Source organism: Triticum aestivum, chromosome 6D (assembly GCF_018294505.1).
Source record: "Triticum aestivum cultivar Chinese Spring chromosome 6D, IWGSC CS RefSeq v2.1, whole genome shotgun sequence".
Taxonomy (NCBI): Eukaryota; Viridiplantae; Streptophyta; class Magnoliopsida; order Poales; family Poaceae; genus Triticum; species Triticum aestivum.
In genome coordinates this window covers 110,534,183-110,554,758 of record NC_057811.1, presented here as the reverse complement: position 1 = coordinate 110,554,758, position 20,576 = coordinate 110,534,183, and the positions used below count along the sequence as shown (strand labels likewise).

The window sequence follows — 20,576 nt, the reverse complement described above, 5'->3', positions numbered from 1 at the left end:
GACCGCATATCTTTACACATCACTAGATTCGGACATGTATATGAAGGTTTCTGACGGAATCTCTATCCCGAATACGCAAAACACAATATGTATTATGTAAAACTGAATAAGTCATTATATGGCTTAAGACAGTCGGGGCGGATGTGGTACAACCCACTAAGTGAGTTTCTTCTTCATAAAGGTTACTCCAATAGTAGTGATTGCCCATGTGTCTTTATCAAAAAGTTCTCTGCATGATTTTGCATCATTTTAGTGTATCGATGATCTCAACATCATTGCAACACGCAAGACAATGATGAAGCACACAATCACCTAAAGATGATATTTGAGATGAAGGATTTGGGTAAAGCCAAATTTTGCTTAGGTATTCAACTTGAGCACCTTCCTTTAGAAATCATGGTATACCAAGCTGCTTATATCCAGAAAATATTGGAGAAATTCAATATGAAAAAATCCTACCCATCTGAAACTCCCATGGTGGTTCGCTCTCTAGATATAGAGAAAGATTCGTTCAGGCCAAGGAATGGCGGAGAAGAAATATTAGGACCTGATGTTCCATATCTCAGTGCCGTTGGAGCGCTCATGTATCTTAAAGATTGCATGAAACCAGACCTCACATTTGTAGTGAATCTACTTGCTAGACTAGTGCAGCTCCCACCAAACGTCATTGGTCTGGAGTGAAGAATATCTTTCGATATCTCCAAGGCACAAAGGATCTTGGCCCATTTTTCAGTTCCAGAGAAATCAGAACCCTAATATGATTGGATATGTCGATGTTGGCTATTTATCTGATCCCCATAATGCAATATCGCAATTCGGCTTTGTGTTCCTACATGCTGGAACTGCCATATCATGGAAGTCTTCGAAACAGACTCTGGTGGCAACATCTACCAACCATTCTAAAATAATTTCATTCTTTGAGGCATCACACGAACGTATGTGGCTTCGCAGAATGATAAACCACATGCAACAATCATGTGTAATTGGTTTTATTGAATCACCTACCATTATCTACGAACATAATGCGGCTTGTGTTGCACAAATGCAAACAGGATACATTAAGAGTAATATCACTAAGCATATTTCTCCTAAACGATTTCCCCCCATGATCTTCAGAAAAGTGGGGAAATAAACATCTTGCAAGTTAAATCATGTGAAAACCTTCCTGATTTATTTACCAAGTCTCTACAAAATTCTACATTCCAAAAATATGTTCATGGAATTGGTATGCGAAAATTTCGGGACTTGCTATCAGGGGGAGTGTCTCCCTGAACTATTCCTGTTTAAAACATCATATTGCACTCTTTCTCTTTGTGAGTTTATATTTCAGGTTCTCATCAAGGATCCTATTGAAGAATTTTTTAAGAAGAATCTTTTCGAGGTGATGATACTACAATGGAAAATCTTGGAGATGATGATCATACCTGGACAAGCGTGTGAAGATTCTACATGGACACGGGTAGATTAGGGGGAGTGTTATGATTAATTAGCTTGTAGTAATTAGAGGGAAAATCTTCCCTTGTCTTGCGGCGTGCAGTTGCCTTCTAGCAACCGACGCGTCTCTCTTTTCCCTCTCTTCTAACTGTTGCATCGGTTCCAATAGTCGCGACTTGTGCATCGTATCTCTTCAGAACATATATAAGTATAATATATCTGCCTATCAATACGGGTCATCCAATGTTTGGAGTTGATTGCCTGTAGGTATCTCCCCGGATAGAAGGTTGTTCGAGAGATTAAGAGAGCTGAGGAATATCAAGTTCGATATGCTAGGAGGAATAGGGCCTGATAGTTTGTTCCTCGAGATGTCAAGGGATTCTAACAACTTCAGATTGCCAATGTCCTTCGGGATACCACCAGATAGATGATTTCTTGACATATTTAGAAACTGGATGCCTCTAAGATTTGTCAACTCTAAAGGGATTTCACCAGATAGAGAATTGCTGGAGAGATCAATACCAGTCACAAATGCATCTCTTCCCTTAAATGTATGCTCCCGTCCCTTCCAAACTATGTCCGTGCTGCCATTGTAAAAATATCCAAAGGTGGTAGATCGTATGTTGATTGTTAGAACCGGCTGCATGATGTCTGACTGTCTCATTGAACGAAAATATGCAAAACTTTCCGGTATGGTCCCTACGAATTTATTTTCAGCCAGATCAAGTAATTGCAGATGGGAGAGCTGTGATAGCTGCCAAGGAACACTTCCATAGAACATATTTGATCGCAGTCTAAGGATCCTCAGCAGAGGATTGCTTTCCCCTATCCACGGAGGAATTGCACCAGAAATCTCATTGTTCCCGAGATCTAAAATAACAAGTCTTTTCAAGTTCTTCATCACTGCTGGAAAGCAACCTGTGAACTTGTTGTTCGACAACTGCAGCAATCTTAGTGAAGTATTGTAGTAAGTTGAGGTTGGAACTTCCCCAGAAAAAGCATTGCTTGACAAATCCAAGGATTGTAAATCTTTCAAGTTCCACAAGCAACCACGAAACTGTCCAATTAACTTATTATTTGATAGACCCAAGAGCCGCAAATGTTTTAGTTGACAAAAGGCAGACAATGGTTCTGCCAAGAAGCTGCTATTATGAGCCACCTTAAGAACTGTCAACTTCCTGCTATGAAAATTTGGAATGATACCTGTAAACTTGTTGCTAGACAAGTCAAGAACAATAAGATTTACCAACAACGAGATAGATGCAGGAAGCTCGCCCTCGAGATGGTTGAAGCTGATGTCAAGGAATTTCAAAGATGTCGCATTACCGATAACTGACGGTATCGTTCAAGTTATGTGATTCTTGTGCAAGGACAATAGCTGCAAGTTCCGCATGCTTCCCATCTCCACTGGGATCGAGCCAATAAAATTGTTGTTGTACAGGGCGAGCAAAACAAGCTCCTTCCACTTGCTGATCTGTGGGGGGAGGCTTCCGGTTAACCAGTTGTTGGATACATCAAAAACCTTCATCTTGGTCCAGTTTGTAGAAATCTCTTGTGGAATGGTACCATTGATTCTGTTGTTCCCTATGTCAAAATATTGCAAATTCCGCAGTCTGCCATAAGATGGTGGCACGCTTCCAAACAAATGATTCCCTTCCAGTAACATGTGTTCAAGACTGGTAAGATTCCCCCAGCTCGGGCGGAAGAATAGAAACCAAATCAGTGTTTCCAATGCTGAGCCGTTGCAGCAACTGAAGCTCCCCAAGCGAGGCTGGGATCGACCCACCAAGTGAGTTGTTGTACAGTGAAAGCATTCTCAATCCAGTTATCATCCCAAGCTCCTTGGGGATTCCTCCTGTGAGATTATTTGAGTTGAGATATAGCCACTTGAGCTTTTGGAGCCTTGAGAGTGAGCGAGGTATGGAGCCAGAGAATCCATTAGAGGATAAATTCAGATACCGCAATCTTGGAACCATCTCAGGCAATGAATGTGGTAACGGCCCTGAGAAAGCGTTACCTGATAAATCTAGAGACCTCATACTAGGACTAGAGAAGTTGAGGATGAATTGTGGGAAGGTACCATTGAGGTCATTATTAGCTAGAGATAGCAACTTCAAAGTGGACATAGGTGAAAACTTGGCATATTCCGGGTTGGTCAAGTGGTTATTTCCCAAATCTAACTCAACAATCATTGGAAGCTTACTAAGTTGGTAGGGAATGGCACCGGCAAGATTATTATAGTTCAAGTCCAGAACACCAAGGGACATCAACATGGAGATATTTGCTGGGACGACGCCAACAAGGTTATTGTTGTAAAGATCAAGCAGAGTGAGGTTCTGGAACGCTGCAGAGTAGAAGGCATGAAGCGTACCATGGAGCCCGCGTTATGAAGTTGGAGTTCGGTAACATGTCCGGCAGCATCACAGGTGACGCCGAACCAAGAGCATGTAGATTTGGTAATCGACCAAGAGGACAGCAAGTTGGCGCCAATCAAAGTGGACTTCCATCGGAGTAGTGCTTCTGCTTCCGGGTTGGTCGCCTTGGCTGTGCATAGGAGCAGGAAAACGGAGATATGGAAGAATTTCAGCAGCGTCATTGCAGTGGGCAGAATGTTGTATGCATTGCCTTTAGAAGTAGCTAACGAGCACATAGATCAAAGATATTATAGGAGAAAACGTGAATATATTTCAGTGCCGTTGCAATCGCCGGGCGGGGTAATGTTCATAAAGACTTCAGACTTGCGGTCACCATGTGAGGAAAATATCAAACCTATCAGTAATGAGAGGCAACACTCTTGGCTATCCCAATTCCTAGCCCCACTTGAATGCAGGTAAAGTCATGGTTGATGACTGAGACTGCTGTGAGTATGTATGTGGTTGTAACCGTCTGCTAACACAAAGCCAACCAGCTGCGCTGCTCAAGTCGAATGCCCAAATCAGCCAGTCCATGTCTAGGATTGAATGCCAATTCTTGCCGACAAGCATGGAACCTCCAAAAGTCTAGAATGAAACAAAAATAAATAGCATAACCCATCTTTGGTTCAGTTCAAGCATGTGGTCGTGAGCTTCTGTACCTAAATCATCCAATTATGCATGTAATTCAGAAGCTTATTTCACTAGCACTGGGAACCAACTGTATCTAGAGGGGGATGGCAAATATACAAATTCGTGCGTCATTCCAGATGCAACACCAGAAACCGGTGGCGAGAAGGGCAGCGGCAATGTGGCACATCTACCCCCCCTCCTCGGGGTCCTCCGACCTGATCGCAGCAGCCTGAGGGTGACGAGGACGAATGTGAGGCTGCCTCACGACTCCGGCAGGGGTACAGCCTCCGGCGCATGTGGTCACAGCCTCACAGGAGAGCACGATGGTCTGGCTGCCTGAGAGAAGGATGGCGCTGAGCTCATGGCCGACTATACAAACACACCTAATCAAAGCTCGAAAAAAAAATACTAACCACAACCATGAAACATACATAACTGTAACTTACATAATTCAGAGAATCAAAGCCTGGTACAATTATGTACCAAATTGATCTCTCTCATATATACTGTAACAAATTATAATTCAGTTCTGTCCACACGCTCGCATGAACAGATACTGTTTGTTGGTGAAAGAAAGCAAGGAGAATGGACATGAACAATACATCTATATCCACTGCATATAAAGTAAACAACAGAAAACTTCAAGAACCCAACCTAGTGGGAAACAAAGTGGCCATACTGTCAAGTACGCTTCATCTTCTGCATAAACTTCTGCTGCATGGCATCGATGCAACTGAAGAACGTAACCCTCCAGATGCTCCAGAAAAACAATGTTCCAAACCATATCCAGAAACCAAAGACAGTTCCAGCAATGACTGAGTAGTACAGCCACAGGGTTTCAAGTTGACGGTGGTCTTCCTTGGCCCCATCCAGTGCTGTTGTAGAACTCGAGCCGTTTTTACATGGAATGCTCAGAGGGACACCACATAGTCCAAGGTTGTTGCTATAGATGGTGGGGTCATCGAGTGTTTGTAGCTGATTTCCTGAAGGTATCTCTCCCGATAGAAGATTGTTGGAGAGATTAAGAGAGCTGAGGAACATCAGATGTGACATGCTTGGAGGAATAGGACCTGAGAGCTCGTTCCAGGAGAGGTCAAGGGACTCGACATCTTTCAAGTTACCAATGTTACTTGGGATAGCACCAGATAAATTATTTCTTGACAGGTTCAGGAACCGAATGGCTCCAAGATTCAGCAATTCTGCAGGGATCTCACCAGAAAGGTAGTTGCTTGATAGATCAATACCAGTCATAAGCATAATTTTCCTACTGTAAGTATAATCACGCCCCTTCCAGATTATGTCAACCTGGTCACTGTAGTGAGGCAGAAAGCTGTCAACCATCTCCATGGGCCCGCTATTATGTTCCAGTTCTGGCTTTGTCATGATTGTGTAATTAAAGTTAGCAAAACTTACAGGTATGTGACCTGTAAGATTGTTGCCAGCAAGGTCAAGCAACTGGAGATCAGAGAGTTGTGATACCTCGCAAGGAATACTTCCATGAAACATATTTGACCGCAGCCGGAGAATTCTTAGCATAGAGAGGCTAGCTCCTATCCATGAAGGAATTTTGCCTGAAAACATATTGTCTCCAAGATCCAAAAATTCCAGGAGTTCTAAGTTCTTCAGAACAGATGGAAAGCAGCCTGTCAACTTGTTGTTTGATAGATCTACTGAATCTAGTTGAGAAAAGTCAACCGTCGAGGCTGTAACTTCTCCAGCAAAGGCATTGCTTGACAAATCCATGTATGTAACAGGTATGTTCCAAAAACAACCAGGGACCGCTCCAGATATGAGATTCTTCGACAAGTCCAATAGTTTTAGATTAGGTAGCTCACAAAAATTATTGTCGGCGATGCCCGTGAACTTGTTTCCAGACAGGAGTGTATCAGTGAGAGGAAGGAGCGACAAGATTCCTGGAATCTCTCCCTCCAAGAGGTTGTTGCTGAGGTCAAGGATTTGTAAATAAGACAAACTACCAAACTCCAATGGTATTGTACCAGTAAGGTTATTACTGGATAGGTCCAGTGCATAAAGGTTGGGGAGATATCCTAGCTCTGCACGGACCTTTCCGATGAAGCAGTTGCCACGGAGGACCAGTGTGTCTATTACCTCCCACCTAGTGATTTCCGGTGGGATGCTCCCGACCAAGTTGTTGTTTGCCACATCAAAAGTACGGAGCAAGGTCCAGTTTGAGAACCATTCCAATGGGATGCTGCCGCTGAGATGGTGGTTGTTCCCCACTTGAAACGTTTGCATTTTATTCATCCTAGAAAAAGACGGTGGCAACTCTCCAGAGAGTATGTTCCTTGACAGGTCCATGTTTCCCAGATTAGTTAGGTTACTGAGCCCCTTTGGGATTCCTCCAGTAAGATTGTTCTCCTGGAGATAGAGGCTTTCAATCCTTGCAAGTTTGGAGAGCGACTGTGGTATGCACCCGAAGAACATGTTGGAGGATAGATCAATGAGCCTTAAATTTGGTGCTATATCTGGCAGGGTCGTCGGTATCGAACCCGTGAAGGAGTTACTTGATAGGTCAAGTTGTACCAACCAAACGTTGGTACGGTTGAGGATGAACTGTGGAAAGGTGCCATGTAGATTGTTGCTATTTAGAGACAATAGCGACAAAGTGGGCATAGGCGAGAACTTGGTATGGTCTGGGTTGGTCAAGTGGTTATTTCCCAAATCTAACTCAACAATCTTTGGGAGATTGCTGAGCTGGTAGGGGATGTCACCAACAAGATTATTCCAGCTCAAATCCAGACTTGTGAGGGTGAGAAACAAAGAGATATTTACCGGGATGACACCGAAAATGTTATTGTAGTAGAGATCAATCCCTGTGAGGTTCTGGAATGCAGGAGAGTACAAGGCATCTAGTGTACCTTTGAGGTCGCATGCATGAAGACGGAGCAGAGTAACATGACCGGCTGAATCACAGGTGACGCCGTGCCAATAGCAGGTCGGGTTGGCATGCGACCATGAGGACAGAGAGGTGGAGTTGAGCAAAGTCGATTTCCATCGGAGGAGCGCTTCTCCTTCGGGGCTGATTGCACTGGCCATGCATAGCAGCAGCAGGAGAAGAGGAAAAGTGGCTGAGACAAACAGAAGATTTTTGAGTTGGGATGCCATCGCTGAACTAGATGAACTGCACGCTTGTTTGCTTCCACGAACTAGGTATTTAGGCCCGTATATATACCAGGAGACTGCATTGCAGGAAGCAGATGAACGCATGCAGGTCCACTCGCTCCCCTATCATCAATGCTCCAATAGCACTCAAGGAAAAGGCGAAAAGCTAGCACCAACCTTTGAATAAACCATGCCGTGTTAAAAAGGGCTGTGACTTGGCTCAAGAAGAAGAATAAGTGCACAGATTTCCGGTCCAAAGAACAGACGTCTTCAGTCGTCGTCAAGTCAACCAGTTCAGAACTCACTACAAATAATCATATTTGTGGCATTTATCAATGCGTAATATGTACAGTTGTTTGTGGTAGAGGCACCGGTTCCTATCCGGTTGCGTAGTTCAAGTTTTTATTTGGTGTCACGGGTGATTTCTGTGGCTGAATTTTAGTTACAAAACAGGAGTCTGTGAGAGGACATGTTCTTTCTGAGCATTTAGTTCAAATCTGGTGTTTCCACGTAGTACATTGTATGGATGCGATGGGAAGGTAGACTGGAGCTACACATGCATGCCGTCTCCAGTATGGAACAGCGTTGGCCTGGTAAGCAGGTTAATACTGCCGTGCCGTTCCGACAACGCTGCCGTGTTCTCTGCTGCATACTGAGAGCGAGCTAGCTGTACTACTGTACGTACTATAGCCTTTTCTTTTGCGGGAGACTAGGTACTCCCTCCGTCCCACAATATGAGATCAATTTTCAGCTATGTTTAGTTTGAAAAACATTTTTATACTGTATTGTGGTACGGATGGAGTAGCTCGTTACCAACGGTCCAACACCTTCTTCCGGGAAATTCTCCCAACCCTCTGCACCAGGTTGATGTGGGTTAATTTGCTACAGTACTGATTATGAAATGTGCACATACTTCACTTTTCTTATCGGATGTTACTGTTCATACTTACTTTTCTTATCGGATATTACTATTGAAGATCAGGCCCTATGGATCCCCACTTTTTAAAATTTAATACTGTAGTTAAATCTTAATGTTTCAGGAAAATCTGGAAAAGTAGCAAGTCTAGCATGTACTTCATGATGAATAGATACGTCAAAATGTGAGCTACAAAAAAAACAAAATCATGAATTTTTTAGCACCTGTATTATTAACTATAAAAGTCTATGATTTTCTATGTATGGCTCACATTATAATATATTTCATCATGAAAATTTACAACCATGAGTATACATATCTGCGTGTACTTGTGCATTTTTTTAGAATTGTTTCAAACTTTAAATTTTGATTTTCATATAATTTTCTTAAAAAAAATTGGGTCCATGAGCCAATAATCTGCAGTCCCTTACTTTGGCACTCCTTATTTACTTGAGTTGCTAAGTTGCATTAAAAGAAAGTTACTTTTTCTCTACTCATGCAACACGAATATCATTTAGTAAGATACATATAGCTTTTCTGAGAACACGCAGATGATCTGCAGAGAAAGGACATGTTTTACTATTACCGTGCTCACAAATTAGCATCCAGCACCCTCAAAATAATAATTAAGTACCCTAAATAAACAAATTAGCATCCAAAAGGACTTACGCGTTAGGACTTAGGATCCACAGAAAGACAGTGATATCGTTGTTTCCTCACAGAAAAGTGAATAGGGGAGGAAATGTTTTGTAGGAAGCAACAAGAAAGGTGCACTATTGATGCTTAAACTCGGATTGCAAACCCTCAGATTCAAGTCTCTTAATCTGAAGAGATAAATAGTCTAACAAGGCGTCTACGCCAAAATGGCTTGCTCAAGATGAAACGTTGCAGCTGCCAGTTCAACAAGCTCCTATGATTGTGTCCTATGTTGTGCGTACTCCCTTGGAACCTGTTTTCACTGCTTTTTCCTGTATGATGTATTGGGCAGGGCTTCTGAAGATGGAGGATAGAGCCACATTTCAAGCTGGAGTGCAGAGGGTGATTCACGTGGCCTTGTCTCTGCTGATTGTTCTGCTTCTCGGGGTAGGCTCATGATTGAAGATGCTGCTGGTGTTCAGCGTGGATGAAAGATGATTGCTATGCTCTGGTTCTATATGCTTTGTGCCTTTTGCTTAGTAGTTCTCACTAAGGTATGCTGCCTGCTGAGATAGTCTTTGTAATACTTCTGCAATCTGAGATCCCAGCCCTGTGCTACTGCTCGTAGTTGATGGTGTTAACAGGTTTTTCCCCCGTGGTAGGTGTTTCGACAGCGAGCACCTGCAGCGGGTTTCCTGTTAATGCCCCAGGTCGCTTCTCCACTTTCCCGCCCCCTTTTCTGTCGGTTCAGTTGTAGCTAAGATTTGTGTACTGAATATTTTCGTTGAGCAGTTAATGGAAAGGGGTGTGAGCCCGGTTGGAAAAAAGTACTGGCAACACAAAGCGTTCAGCAAACGTTTCAGGCAGCAAAGAAAGGAATTGCAACACAAACTTACCTGAAAACACTACAGGAACCACATTTTGTCGAGATGATCATCCCTTGAATTAGCGGCTGTATGGAAGTGAATTATGGCCGACGAGTTGATCCTCTTGGTGATTTAGCTCCTTCACACAGCCCTGCTGCCACTTAGGTTGAAACTGTGACGGCTTTGGAAGCATGCCGTAACACTTGTCACATTTCAACCGATCATACGAGAACACATCCTCTAGATTGACCGATATTTGCATGGCACGCTTGACATAGTTCATCATGTAGTCTCGAGCTTGAAACCCAAAGATGAAGTGCCTGGCCAGACTGTGATGCTGGAAACAGTTGCAGATGATTTCTACTGTGCACCTTTATCCTCACTATACGAGAGTGAATTCTTCTCCTTTGTATCTGTTTCCATTTTACACAAATGATCCCATGCCCGTAAGAAGCTCTTATGATTCTGTCGGCAAAACCTTGACAAGTACTGACAACACAAAAGTGTTCAGCTATCTTTTCAGGCAAAGAATGGAACTGCAACACAAACTAACTTGAAAACACTACAGAAACCACAGCTTATCAACATGATCAGGCCTTAAATAGCGATGGTCTGGAATTGCATTATGGCAGACGACTTGATCCCATTTGTGATAAACTTCTCCACACAGTCCTGCTTCCACTTAGGCGGAAACCGCGACAGGATGCTGCGGCACTTGTCACACGTTAACCGATCATACAAGAACACAGCCTTTAGATTGACGGCTGTTTCCATGACACGCCTGACATAGTTCATCATGTAGTCTCGAGCTCGGAACCCGAAGATGGCAAGCGTGACCAGACTCTGATGCTGGAAAGCAATTGCAGATGATTCCCATTCTGCACCCTTATTCTCACTGTACGAGAGTGACTTCCTCTCCTTTGCATCTGTTTTCATTTCACACAGATGATCCCATACCTGTATACCATAGGAAGATAGGTAAACAGAAACATTTTAAGTGATTTACAGCCATTCGTATTCAATGTGAACAATGGCAAACTTCAAAATTCGGTAGAAAGAAGAGAGCAAACTTTAGGTAAGAACATACACTCATGTACAGCTCCTTCAGGTTCGGCGCGGCTTTAAGTATGAACAATGTCCAGGTGAGATCATACCCCTCAGGCATATTACTTAGATTCACAAACCTTAATTGGTGGAACACATATGCCAGCCTTTCCGTCAAACATTCTGGTTGAACCCAAATCTGCAACAAATGAAGACATGATGGGCTGAGCAGATAAGAAGTGTGACCAGAGGTAGGAAAACAAAGCATTTTGACATGCCTTTTCAGAATTAAATCCCAGTTTCAAGCGTTTCACAGATGGAGTACGCCTAAGAAACTTGCTTAACTTGATCATCTTGTGCCAACTAAGACTGACATTTGTGAGGCTTACAGTATCAAGCAACAGGACATCACCAAAAGATAGTGGATCTTCGAAAGAGATCCAACCCTCAAAGATGATGCGTATGAGTTTCGGAAATGAGTTGAGCTCAACTCTTTCAAAAGAACAATTAACAATAGCGAGCTCACTGAGTTGTGCGTGCTCAACTTTCAGCACGGTACAACTTCCTGAGTCACAATAGAACAGTCGTAGATGATTCAAACGTTTGCAAGTGTTGAGGACGTTAGGGATGTCTGATTCACCAAATCTCAGATTCTCTAGGTTAAGGCGTGTGAGACCACCAAATGCATTTGGACATGCATCAAAGAACAGCATGAATCGTCGCCCGTAGATGACCAGATCATCATCATCACAAAATATTGTGAACTCAGCTATCTCAACCTTCTGGGTTGCCATGGCGTGAGCAACAGCATGCCCGATGGATATTGGGTCATCTTCTCTCAAGATGAACGTCATGCACAGAAACTGGATGGTATTTCGGCTTAAATCTCTGCGTCCCAGGATGCTCTTTGTCACTTTAACCACAGCTTTGCTACCCCGAACAATTTCATCATTGTTGCAATTGAACGGGTCTAAGAAGTCCCAAACATTTATCACAAGTCGAGAGAGCATAGCAGGGAGGTGCCGCCACCGCCCAGAAAGGACACTGGTTCTTGCAGCCTCGCGGATATCAAGTCGATCAATGATGGTAAGCAAAATATGCTCAGGCAAGTTGCTGAGCCTGTCGTCTCCATTGTCTTCCTGCTTCGGACAACTGTCATTCTGCATTTAGAGTAGAGACAAATCAGAGTTGATTCTGTATTTTAGTATGAAAGCTGCAATTTCGACAGTCTGAAAAATGCAACTTTTCCTGTTGATCACTGACGAAAGGAAACGGATCTAGAGGTATGGGACAAGAAGGAACTCACCACCATTGTGCGGATTAGCCAAGAGGACAGAGCAAAACAGCCAGCGGGAGTGGGGCGGTCGGCGTCGTGGCTGGTCTCCACTGAATCTTATGGGTTCGGTGGTGTGTGGCGACCGCTCGGGCGTATATATAACTGATCAATTTCCGCCTCCGGCTGCAACCCGGAGAACGAACGAAAACGAGAGTGACTCGGACAAGCGTCGAGGGGATGCAGAGTAGGCAGACAGGAAGCGATTTCCGTCTGCAGCTCGAGGAAGAACTGATTTTTGTTTCCCCGCCTCTTCGGAAACTTCACAGGAGGCAGTAGCCGCCACCCTGCGTGTGCGTGGCGTCGCCATGATCCGATGGCTTTGGATGAGAGCATGGCCAAGGCGCGACGAGGGGTCTCGGCTGCGTCGGCGTCCGACCGGCGGCGGCCCATCCGTCGCCTCCGATTAACCTCGGAGTATCCCTCCCTCCCTCACATGCCCTAGATCCGTTTATTGGGGAAGAACTGCACCGGGCGGGCGATGGATGTGGGGGATGGTCACGATTTCGGCCTTGGGTCGGGTACAGGTACCCAAACCGCCCCACTCCCGCGGGAAATTGATCCTTTCTCCGCGCCTTTTCTGGGACGAGAAATTATAGGAATTTTACCGGATAAGATTTTGAAAAGAAACTTTTTTTTAGTCCTTTGGTCTATAAGACACATCTAGTTATGTCACATCTAACCAGATGCCTACTATGTTTGTGGTCTGTTTTTTTTGTCCCAGCTTTTTTTTTTCTTTGTTGCTACGTTAATTATGAGAGATTAAATGTGACATCCTTAGAAAACATCTAGATGTGAATTAGACAAACTGTTATAAGAATGGATTACTATTTCCTATTTAGAATAGAAACCAAGCCTTCACATTTCAAAGGAAAGAAAACATTAACATATACTTGATGAAAAAATTCTTAGCCTATGCATCAAATGATATCTTTTTATAGAAAATTGAGATACATGCCATCTCACTTTCTATGATTCCTATTCTATGAGAGTTTTGCTTTGGTACACCTCACTTAGAAGTTTGCACGAACCTTAAAGTGTTGTGTTGTCGTGGTACGCGCGGCAGCGTGCAGGTGACACCCTAGGGGGACAGCCATGTTCACTTCACATGTACACGGTGCCAGCCTTAGGCACGTCCGAGAAGCTCTCCTGCTCTTCCTCGGAAAAAAAAGAATTCTTATAGGACATGGGTTGTATGTCACCTGTCGTGAGACCCGCATCCCGTACTAACACATGGCAAACGAATCTCAAAGCACCGTCCCTCTTTCTTCCACCTTTGACTTCACTCTCTCCTCTTTCTTATTTCCCCGGCGGTCATCGTTCTCCTCAACTTCTGCACAGGCTCGCCGTCGGTCCGAGGGTGTAGATGACGTGCGGCGTCAATAAAAAGATCGTCCACCTCCTTGTGGTGTTTCCTCGTGGGCTCCCTATCTTGTGGCGCCGAGATCTTGTGGATCCTGCTCGACTTTTGCACGGGCTCGTCATCGATGGTGACAACGGAGCAGCTCGTGCTGATGGTGGCCATGGGACCCGAGCATGGCAGGGACTTTGTCATGGACGGCTGGTGCTGGAAAGGGGGCGACATGGGAGGAGATGTCAGGGCGTACGGATGCAGCAAGGGAATGCTCTGATGTGTTTCGCCTCCTGTTGGTGCTACTTGGTGAAGCTAGCTGCTCGACGAGAGGAGAGAGCGAAGTCAGACGTGGAAGAAAGGGGAAGGGTGCTTTGAGATTTATTTTGCGAACTGTCAGCAGGGGAAGCTTAAGGAACGGGAAGGGTGCTTTGAGATTCGTTTTGCCAACTGTCAGCAGGGGAAGCGGGGAAGGGTGCTTTGAGATTCGTTTTGCCAACTGTCGGCAATGGAAGCGGGTCTCGCGACGTGGGCGTATAAGATTTTTTTTCCCCCTCCCTCGAGGAGGGCACGCGACAGCCCGCGACACAAGAGATGCGGTGTCGGCAACCCCGCCGAGTTCCAGCGGAGATGCGTTCTTATTGTGTTTTATTTCGAGAGAATAATGTGCTTGTGCACATAGTTTATGAGAGCAAACCTCAAACTCAAGAGCTAGTTGCAAAAAAGGTTAGGCAAATGATCAAATTGCTGCATGGTGAGACAAAATCAAGATAAATAACCAGGATTACAATAATCCACCATGACGCCAAAAACAGGGAATGCGCTATAGAAAATACATTAGTCACCTGTACTGGGCTGATTGGCTTGAGAGATGACAATAGAAATACCTAGTGCACGGCACCGTCACTGACAAAATCGAAGAGACAGAGTTGCCATTCACGAAAATAAGTTAGCTCCACACGGAGCAGGCCGCAACCAGGATCAACAAAGTCACAGCTCAACGCCAAAGGATGCCACTACAAAACGAGGATTCTGAGTAAAAAGCTAAAAACACCCAATATATATATCAAATAGATAGGTATATTATGCTAAAAAAACACAAAAGATGCCACTTTGTACACGGAAATGCTAATAACAGTCTTCGGACTCCCAGAAGCCAACTGGTGTATTATGCTAGCCACCGCCATCGCGTCGTTTATCATATCAACTCTGCGCTCGGCTTATACGTCCACATCCACTTCCTCGTCGAGGTCCTCATACTGGGAAAGAAGATGCAACAAACTGTGAGCACGCATGTTCAGTCATATGCAAGCCAATAACTATTCTTCTATAATAAGAAATATAGGTGGGGAGAATGTAAATTGAGCAATGTCATGTTTTTTTTAGTGCGTATGATAAAACAGGTTCGCGGTTTCTTGGAGGATAGTCACCTGCTCAAAGGCATTTTGGCCCACTGGAGGTACAGGCGATCTAGTCCCGTCAGCATCGTTTTCTAGCAATGCATCTATCTGTTCGTTTCTATCATCCAGTTCAACTGCCTCGTTAAGGTCATATAAGGCACGAGCAGCCATGCCAGTGGAGGGCAAAGCGTGCTTCACTGGAGAATCTTTCACCTGTAAGTTTCAAAATATCTGCTCAATTAAGTATTCCTCTGTAATATGCAGAATTCATTCATCAAGATGATTCATTGCTAATAGTCTAGTGACTCGGTAATGAAGGAAAACTATGAGGTTCACTCGTTACTTATAAACAAGCCAGCAATCACAATCTGACATTTAAACACAAAACTGAGATGGCATGAGGTAATAAACAAGCCAGCAATCATTATATGACATTAACACAATACTAAGATGGCACAGGGAAATACTGGACCTGGTCTGCAGAGGAGGCAGCATTTCCAAGCTTATTCTTTTCATCTTCCCACAGTCTCTTCTTCAAATATATAGATTTTGTTCCATCACTACCCTTAATTGTTTTATCATAGTCTGTAATGTCGCCTTCTGACCTATATTTATCTGATCTAGTGAATGCATCAGTCTCTCGCTCTCTTCTTTTCTTAGCTGAAAAAATGGACAAAAGATTAGATGCAAGTATACAAGCAATATGATAGAAAGATATTTCTGCAATAATGTACAGAATGAAATCTCAATAATGTGAAGAAAAAAATTACCCCTCCAGTGAAATTCTACATAGTAATTAATCACATGTATTTAATGCTTAAGATTAACATAGTCGGAACCTTTAGCTATTACTTAATACAGTACTTAATAAGATGGGTTGCTTAAACATGTTAAGATGCATACGGAAGGAAAAATATGTACGAGATCCACATTGTACTGATCATCATATGTTCTTCAGCAGTATATATAAATCATCCAAGAATCCAAGCAACCTACCAGCTTTTGCCTCATCACTAGTTGAGTATGGGATTGATCTCTTTTTAGCTGGAGTAGCATTTGGACTCCTTTCATAAGGTCCATTTAGATCTTCATCAACATGGACGCTGGAAGCTTCTTCATTAGCACCACGCTTTAAAATTTCTGAAGCAAGCATATCACCAAGTCTCTCAAAACGAGCTTGTGACCTGCACAGCTCCAATAGTCAATACTTAGTTACTACAAATTCGCAAGTCATGAAAGATAGAATATAGTGATGTAAGCAAGCCAAGAATGTATTTCGTTACAAGATTTAACATTGATGAATATGCACCTTTTCAACTCCTCCCGAGCTTTCATAAAACGGACATGAGCTTTTAGGAACTTCTTCATTTTTGACGTCATTCTACGTTGGAATCATAATTCAATGTGAGAACAGGATATCTAGATAATAAAACCACCTAGCTATTGATAATAATAATAAAGAAAGTGACCAAATTGGCATGCGCAAGTGTTGCTTAGATACCTATGACATTCTTCTTTCTCCCTCCTCAGCTGCTGATCAAGGTCACTTACTTGGCTAGAAATCCTGCGCACTTCGTCCATTTTCTCATCCAAAACAATCTACAGAGTAAATGTTAATTAGAGCAGAGTGAAGATTTTAGAAGGTCGGCCGATGTAAATGACATACATTGAACAAAGGGCATAAATAATAATTTAATCTTTTTTCTTTTAATAACATGGTACGCTAACATTTACTAGCTATGTTTAAGAAATATGATATTCTGGACATTAATAGTCTCCTACATAAATATAGCCTTGCCAACAAGTTGGATTCGATGTTTGGCAAAAACACATACATTTCTGGGTGGAATGTGTAACAATGCACAACATTGCATTGAAACAAAAACTGACCTCGAGATGAGATTTATCGTCACGCAAAGCCTCCATATCTGATCTAACTTGTTTCAACTGCACAATATTCAAATTTTGAAAATTTCAGAATTTCAATATGGAAAATGTGACAAAGGTGCATGTGATCTATAAACTGGATTACACAGTGCTCAAAACCTCATACCTCCTTTTCATAATCCTCTTTCTCGTCACCACTAGTGACTTTTTCCTTTTTCCTATCATTATTATCAGAGATAGGAGAACTCTTAGATGAGTTGGTTTCTCCATCATCCATCTTCTTTTCATGCCTCCTCTCACTGAAAGATTGAAGATAACATACAGTAAATTACAAGATAAACATGACTTTCTCATATTCAAGACAGATAGAACATATCTAGTAAACCAACAAATCCAGTGAGACTGCAGTGTGCTGCATTGCATTCCATTTAGATTGGAACAAATCATAGTTATCTGCTATGTTGGTAACAATTATGCATATAAGAATACAAAATAACTTAAAAAATACTAATGTGTTCAAAGTAATTTTACAATTAAATGGCTCCAAAAGATGAGGATCATATGTTGAACTGCAATATATACCTCTTCCTGCTGGGAGACCGTGAAAAGCTAGACTCTGCAAGCAAAATTACAAATAAGAACATATAGCAGGAGCAAGCAGAACGTAGAAGTGAACAGCTCTGTGTGTGTGTGTGTGTGTGTGTGTGTGTGTGTGTGTGTGTGTGTGTGTGTGTGAGAGAGAGAGAGAGAGAGAGTTGTTTACCCCTTTCTCGAGAAGTTGGCCTTCGATCATGTAGGGAACGATGACCCCTGAAATCTCTTCCAGGGGAATGCCTCCTGCGAGGTGAGAACCTCCTTTCAATCCTGCCTCTGAAATCACCACCTCTATAATCTCTTCTCCCTAAAAGAAACGAAGGTTTACAAGTTTTATACAAGGAAGAGCTAATGTCAACAAAGTAAAATGGAGCGATAAGGAGAGAAGACACCCATAAGCCTGTCAAGCTTACCACGAACTTGATCTACAAGATTATTCAATTAGCAATAAGTAGCAGCAGCTCCAGGATAATGTCATTAGCCACGCAAAAAAAACGCAGCGCCAAAAAATAATACGCAAGCAGACACCAAGATACAATGATGCATCCATTAGGATAATACCAATACTCATAATGTTGATCATCTGAAGTGAAATAGATGGAAGCTCCATAAACAGCCCATACAGCAATTATGATGAAATAAGGTCTGCCATAATCCAGATATCACCATATAAATGTACTAGCATTTGTCCAGATATCTTCGGCGACTTGGATTGCCAGCGATAAGAATACTTCCCAATGAAACTAGTTGATGTGCCATGATCAAAAGATATGCAACTTGGTTCATTGCAAAGCCTGCTAATCATTCAGTGGACTCTGCCCTGATCATAGCACATCAAACATATTACGGGCATCAATCAAAGGAGGCCAATACCCTCAAAGGTTCACCTTCTGATACAGCCCGAGCATTTAGTGGTCACGACAAATCATCAAAATACCAATCGAAGAAATCTATGGAAAAGGCCATGTTATCCTCTGGCAGCAGTCGAGTCTAACAAATTTGTGATGGCAATTAAATCAAAAGACAACCAGTAAGAATGCCACCTAATTCTGCAACAAGCTTCCAGTTGTTAGAATGCTTACTCAATTGTTATCTATCTGCAGCAGCTGATGTTCAATTCAAGCAGTAGTATGAAAATTATAGTAAACCACGCAAGCACAATAAGCCACAACACATGAAACACATAAATTAAATGAATCATGAAGCAAGCACAAAAATATCTTGTCAACATAATGTCGCCTAGAAAATAGAAAAAATGCTCCAAAAACGTCAATCGATAATAATCCAATTCAGACATATCATTCCTTCAGAAGGACTAGCATGGGCAAATTCTCATAAATACATCCTTCTAGTCAACCGGATCTCCTCAAGAAACAAAAATTAACAATTTGTAACTTGTCATTCGTGTGGCTGGCAAACAACTCATACTGACCGCAGTGTTCTTCAGAGGTAACCGTTTCATTTCGCTAAGATACAAATCACCTGAATTTCGCGAACGAGCATTCTTGGTAGGATCCAAAACCTAATCTTTCCAGCATTCAGCCATCTCTGGCGGTACTCCCTGCCCTAGATTCCTCAACATTCAATTTGCATCTAGATTTCCGTAGATCTACACCCTGGCTACCATGAAAATCAAGAGAATTGGGCAACATCCAACCCTCCCCGCATCTCGCTAGGACAGAAACCCTAAACCCCGGGCGAGGATCTCGGCGAGGAACAGCAATCGAACGAACAGGAGCGGCAATGGGGTGGCGGGACGGGGAGAGGGGATGCGCATACGTACCGGCGTGGTGGGGCGGGAAGGTGGGCCGGGAGGAGGGGGGCCGGCGGAGCTCGGCCGTGCCGTGGGCGAAGCTGCAGAGCTCGCGGTCGCAGTTGCCGTTCTGCCACAACGCGCACATCTTGGTCTTGTACGCCGGGCCGCGGCGCGGAGGGGGCAACATCGCTCGCCGGCGGGGGGTGTCCCGATCGCGGGGGCTAGAGGGGAGGATGCGGATGCCCTAGGTAGGCGGAGCACCTGGGTCGGGAGGAGGAGCGGAGAAGGGCTGGGGTGGGTTCGTGCACTTGCCAGGAGATGGCATATAAGTATGTTTTTTTTTATCCCTAAAAAAAAGTACTCCTATGTTTTTTTTTCAGTGTATAAGTGTATTATTTATGTGTACCAGTTTTGATAATCTTGAAATATTCGGTCTTTGTAATAATAAGCCTATAAGAAAACAGGTAAAAAATGAAAAAGACCATAGGTCATATATTATTAAGCATCATGGACCATTAAAAAATACCCTCAAAAATAAATAAAAAGGCATTAAGTCTTGGGGTGTCGAAGTCTACTTCATCATCCATCGACGACGTGCCGTGAGCAAAACTCGTGGCGCATTCGGGTCTCTGTCTCAGCGGAGCAAACTTGTTGAAGCCCAGAAGCTTGTGTAACGGGCAGGAAGTAGTTAATGTAGACCAGTAGACGTCAACGGCCATCAGTTATGTAGCAAATCACAACAATCACAACTCTAGATAAGAAAACGTTGGAGAGGCCCTATAAAACGACACATATTCGGCTAGACGGAGTCAGGGGACACAAAATCTCACACGCTCCCCAACAAGGCACGGGTGCTTAAACTTCGTCGGTTGGAAGGGAGCTGGATGACTAAGACACACATCCGCGTTGTTCGCACATAGGAACAACATCACCAGGACAAATCCGCAGACAATAGAAACAAACTCACACGCCTCTCGAGATACGAACAAGCACATAGTAATGAGGCGTGTGGTGGGGACACTTTATTCCACATCATCAATGTTAGGTACCAGACCGATCTATCACTTACTCACGATACAAGCCTCGAATTCGAGTTACAATCTGTCTCGCTGTTCTTGTGGGAGAAGAAAGGAAAGTAGGCGGGGAAGGAGAAAGGGGAAAGAGGAGAGCTGTCGTCCGTCCTGATCCATCT

At 43.4% G+C, this 20,576-nt stretch overlaps 3 protein-coding genes and 1 pseudogene across 5 annotated transcripts; all 4 read right to left on the bottom strand.

Annotated features, from left to right (window-relative positions):
- Positions 1 to 1,419: 1,419 nt before the first annotated feature.
- Positions 1,420 to 4,070, bottom strand: LOC123141270 (LRR receptor-like serine/threonine-protein kinase GSO1; annotated as a pseudogene).
- A 795-nt stretch (positions 4,071 to 4,865) lies between these two features.
- On the bottom strand, positions 4,866 to 9,111 carry LOC123143934 (receptor-like protein 19). The gene has a single exon (XM_044562922.1). The coding sequence runs from the start codon at positions 7,704 to 7,706 to the stop codon at positions 5,160 to 5,162; it is 2,547 nt and encodes an 848-aa protein (XP_044418857.1). The 5' UTR covers positions 7,707 to 9,111; the 3' UTR covers positions 4,866 to 5,159.
- A 1,489-nt stretch (positions 9,112 to 10,600) lies between these two features.
- On the bottom strand, positions 10,601 to 12,937 carry LOC123143935 (F-box/FBD/LRR-repeat protein At2g04230). Of its 2 annotated transcripts, XM_044562923.1 has the most exons (4): positions 12,370 to 12,937; positions 11,342 to 12,223; positions 11,107 to 11,262; positions 10,601 to 10,976 (listed from the first exon to the last, which is right to left on the bottom strand). In XM_044562923.1, exons 1-4 carry the CDS (start codon positions 12,373 to 12,375, stop codon positions 10,617 to 10,619), a joined length of 1,404 nt encoding a protein of 467 aa, XP_044418858.1. In that variant the 5' UTR covers positions 12,376 to 12,937; the 3' UTR covers positions 10,601 to 10,616. The 2 variants fall into 2 exon arrangements, with proteins under 2 accessions (XP_044418858.1, XP_044418859.1); XM_044562924.1 differs by lacking the exon at positions 12,370 to 12,937 and having other exon boundaries at positions 11,342 to 12,229.
- A 1,717-nt stretch (positions 12,938 to 14,654) lies between these two features.
- On the bottom strand, positions 14,655 to 19,695 carry LOC123143936 (zinc finger CCCH domain-containing protein 13). 2 transcript variants are annotated; one of them, XM_044562925.1, is made up of 12 exons: positions 19,412 to 19,695; positions 18,672 to 18,677; positions 17,798 to 17,935; positions 17,617 to 17,650; positions 17,201 to 17,333; positions 17,038 to 17,094; positions 16,649 to 16,746; positions 16,457 to 16,528; positions 16,144 to 16,331; positions 15,620 to 15,807; positions 15,178 to 15,360; positions 14,655 to 15,006 (listed from the first exon to the last, which is right to left on the bottom strand). In XM_044562925.1, the coding sequence occupies exons 1-12, from the start codon at positions 19,569 to 19,571 to the stop codon at positions 14,968 to 14,970; spliced, it is 1,296 nt and encodes a 431-aa protein (XP_044418860.1). In that variant the 5' UTR covers positions 19,572 to 19,695; the 3' UTR covers positions 14,655 to 14,967. The 2 variants fall into 2 exon arrangements, with proteins under 2 accessions (XP_044418860.1, XP_044418861.1); XM_044562926.1 differs by lacking the exon at positions 18,672 to 18,677.
- Between the last annotated feature and the right edge of the window lie 881 nt (positions 19,696 to 20,576).

Coding starts and splice junctions, on each gene's coding strand:
- LOC123143934 (XM_044562922.1), bottom strand. CDS start 7,706: ATGCGTTCATCTGCTTCCTGCAATGCAGTCTCCTGGTATATATACGGG.
- LOC123143935 (XM_044562923.1), bottom strand. Junction 11,263..11,341: donor TGGGATTTAATTCTGAAAAG/GCATGTCAAAAT, acceptor CATTTGTTGCAG/ATTTGGGTTCAACCAGAATG. Junction 10,977..11,106: donor TGAAGGAGCTGTACATGAGT/GTATGTTCTTAC, acceptor TATGGTATACAG/GTATGGGATCATCTGTGTGA.
- LOC123143936 (XM_044562925.1), bottom strand. CDS start 19,571: ATGTTGCCCCCTCCGCGCCGCGGCCCGGCGTACAAGACCAAGATGTGC. Junction 17,651..17,797: donor GCCAACTTCTCGAGAAAGGG/GTAAACAACTCT, acceptor TTTTGCTTGCAG/AGTCTAGCTTTTCACGGTCT. Junction 15,808..16,143: donor TAGTGATGAGGCAAAAGCTG/GTAGGTTGCTTG, acceptor CCATTTTTTCAG/CTAAGAAAAGAAGAGAGCGA.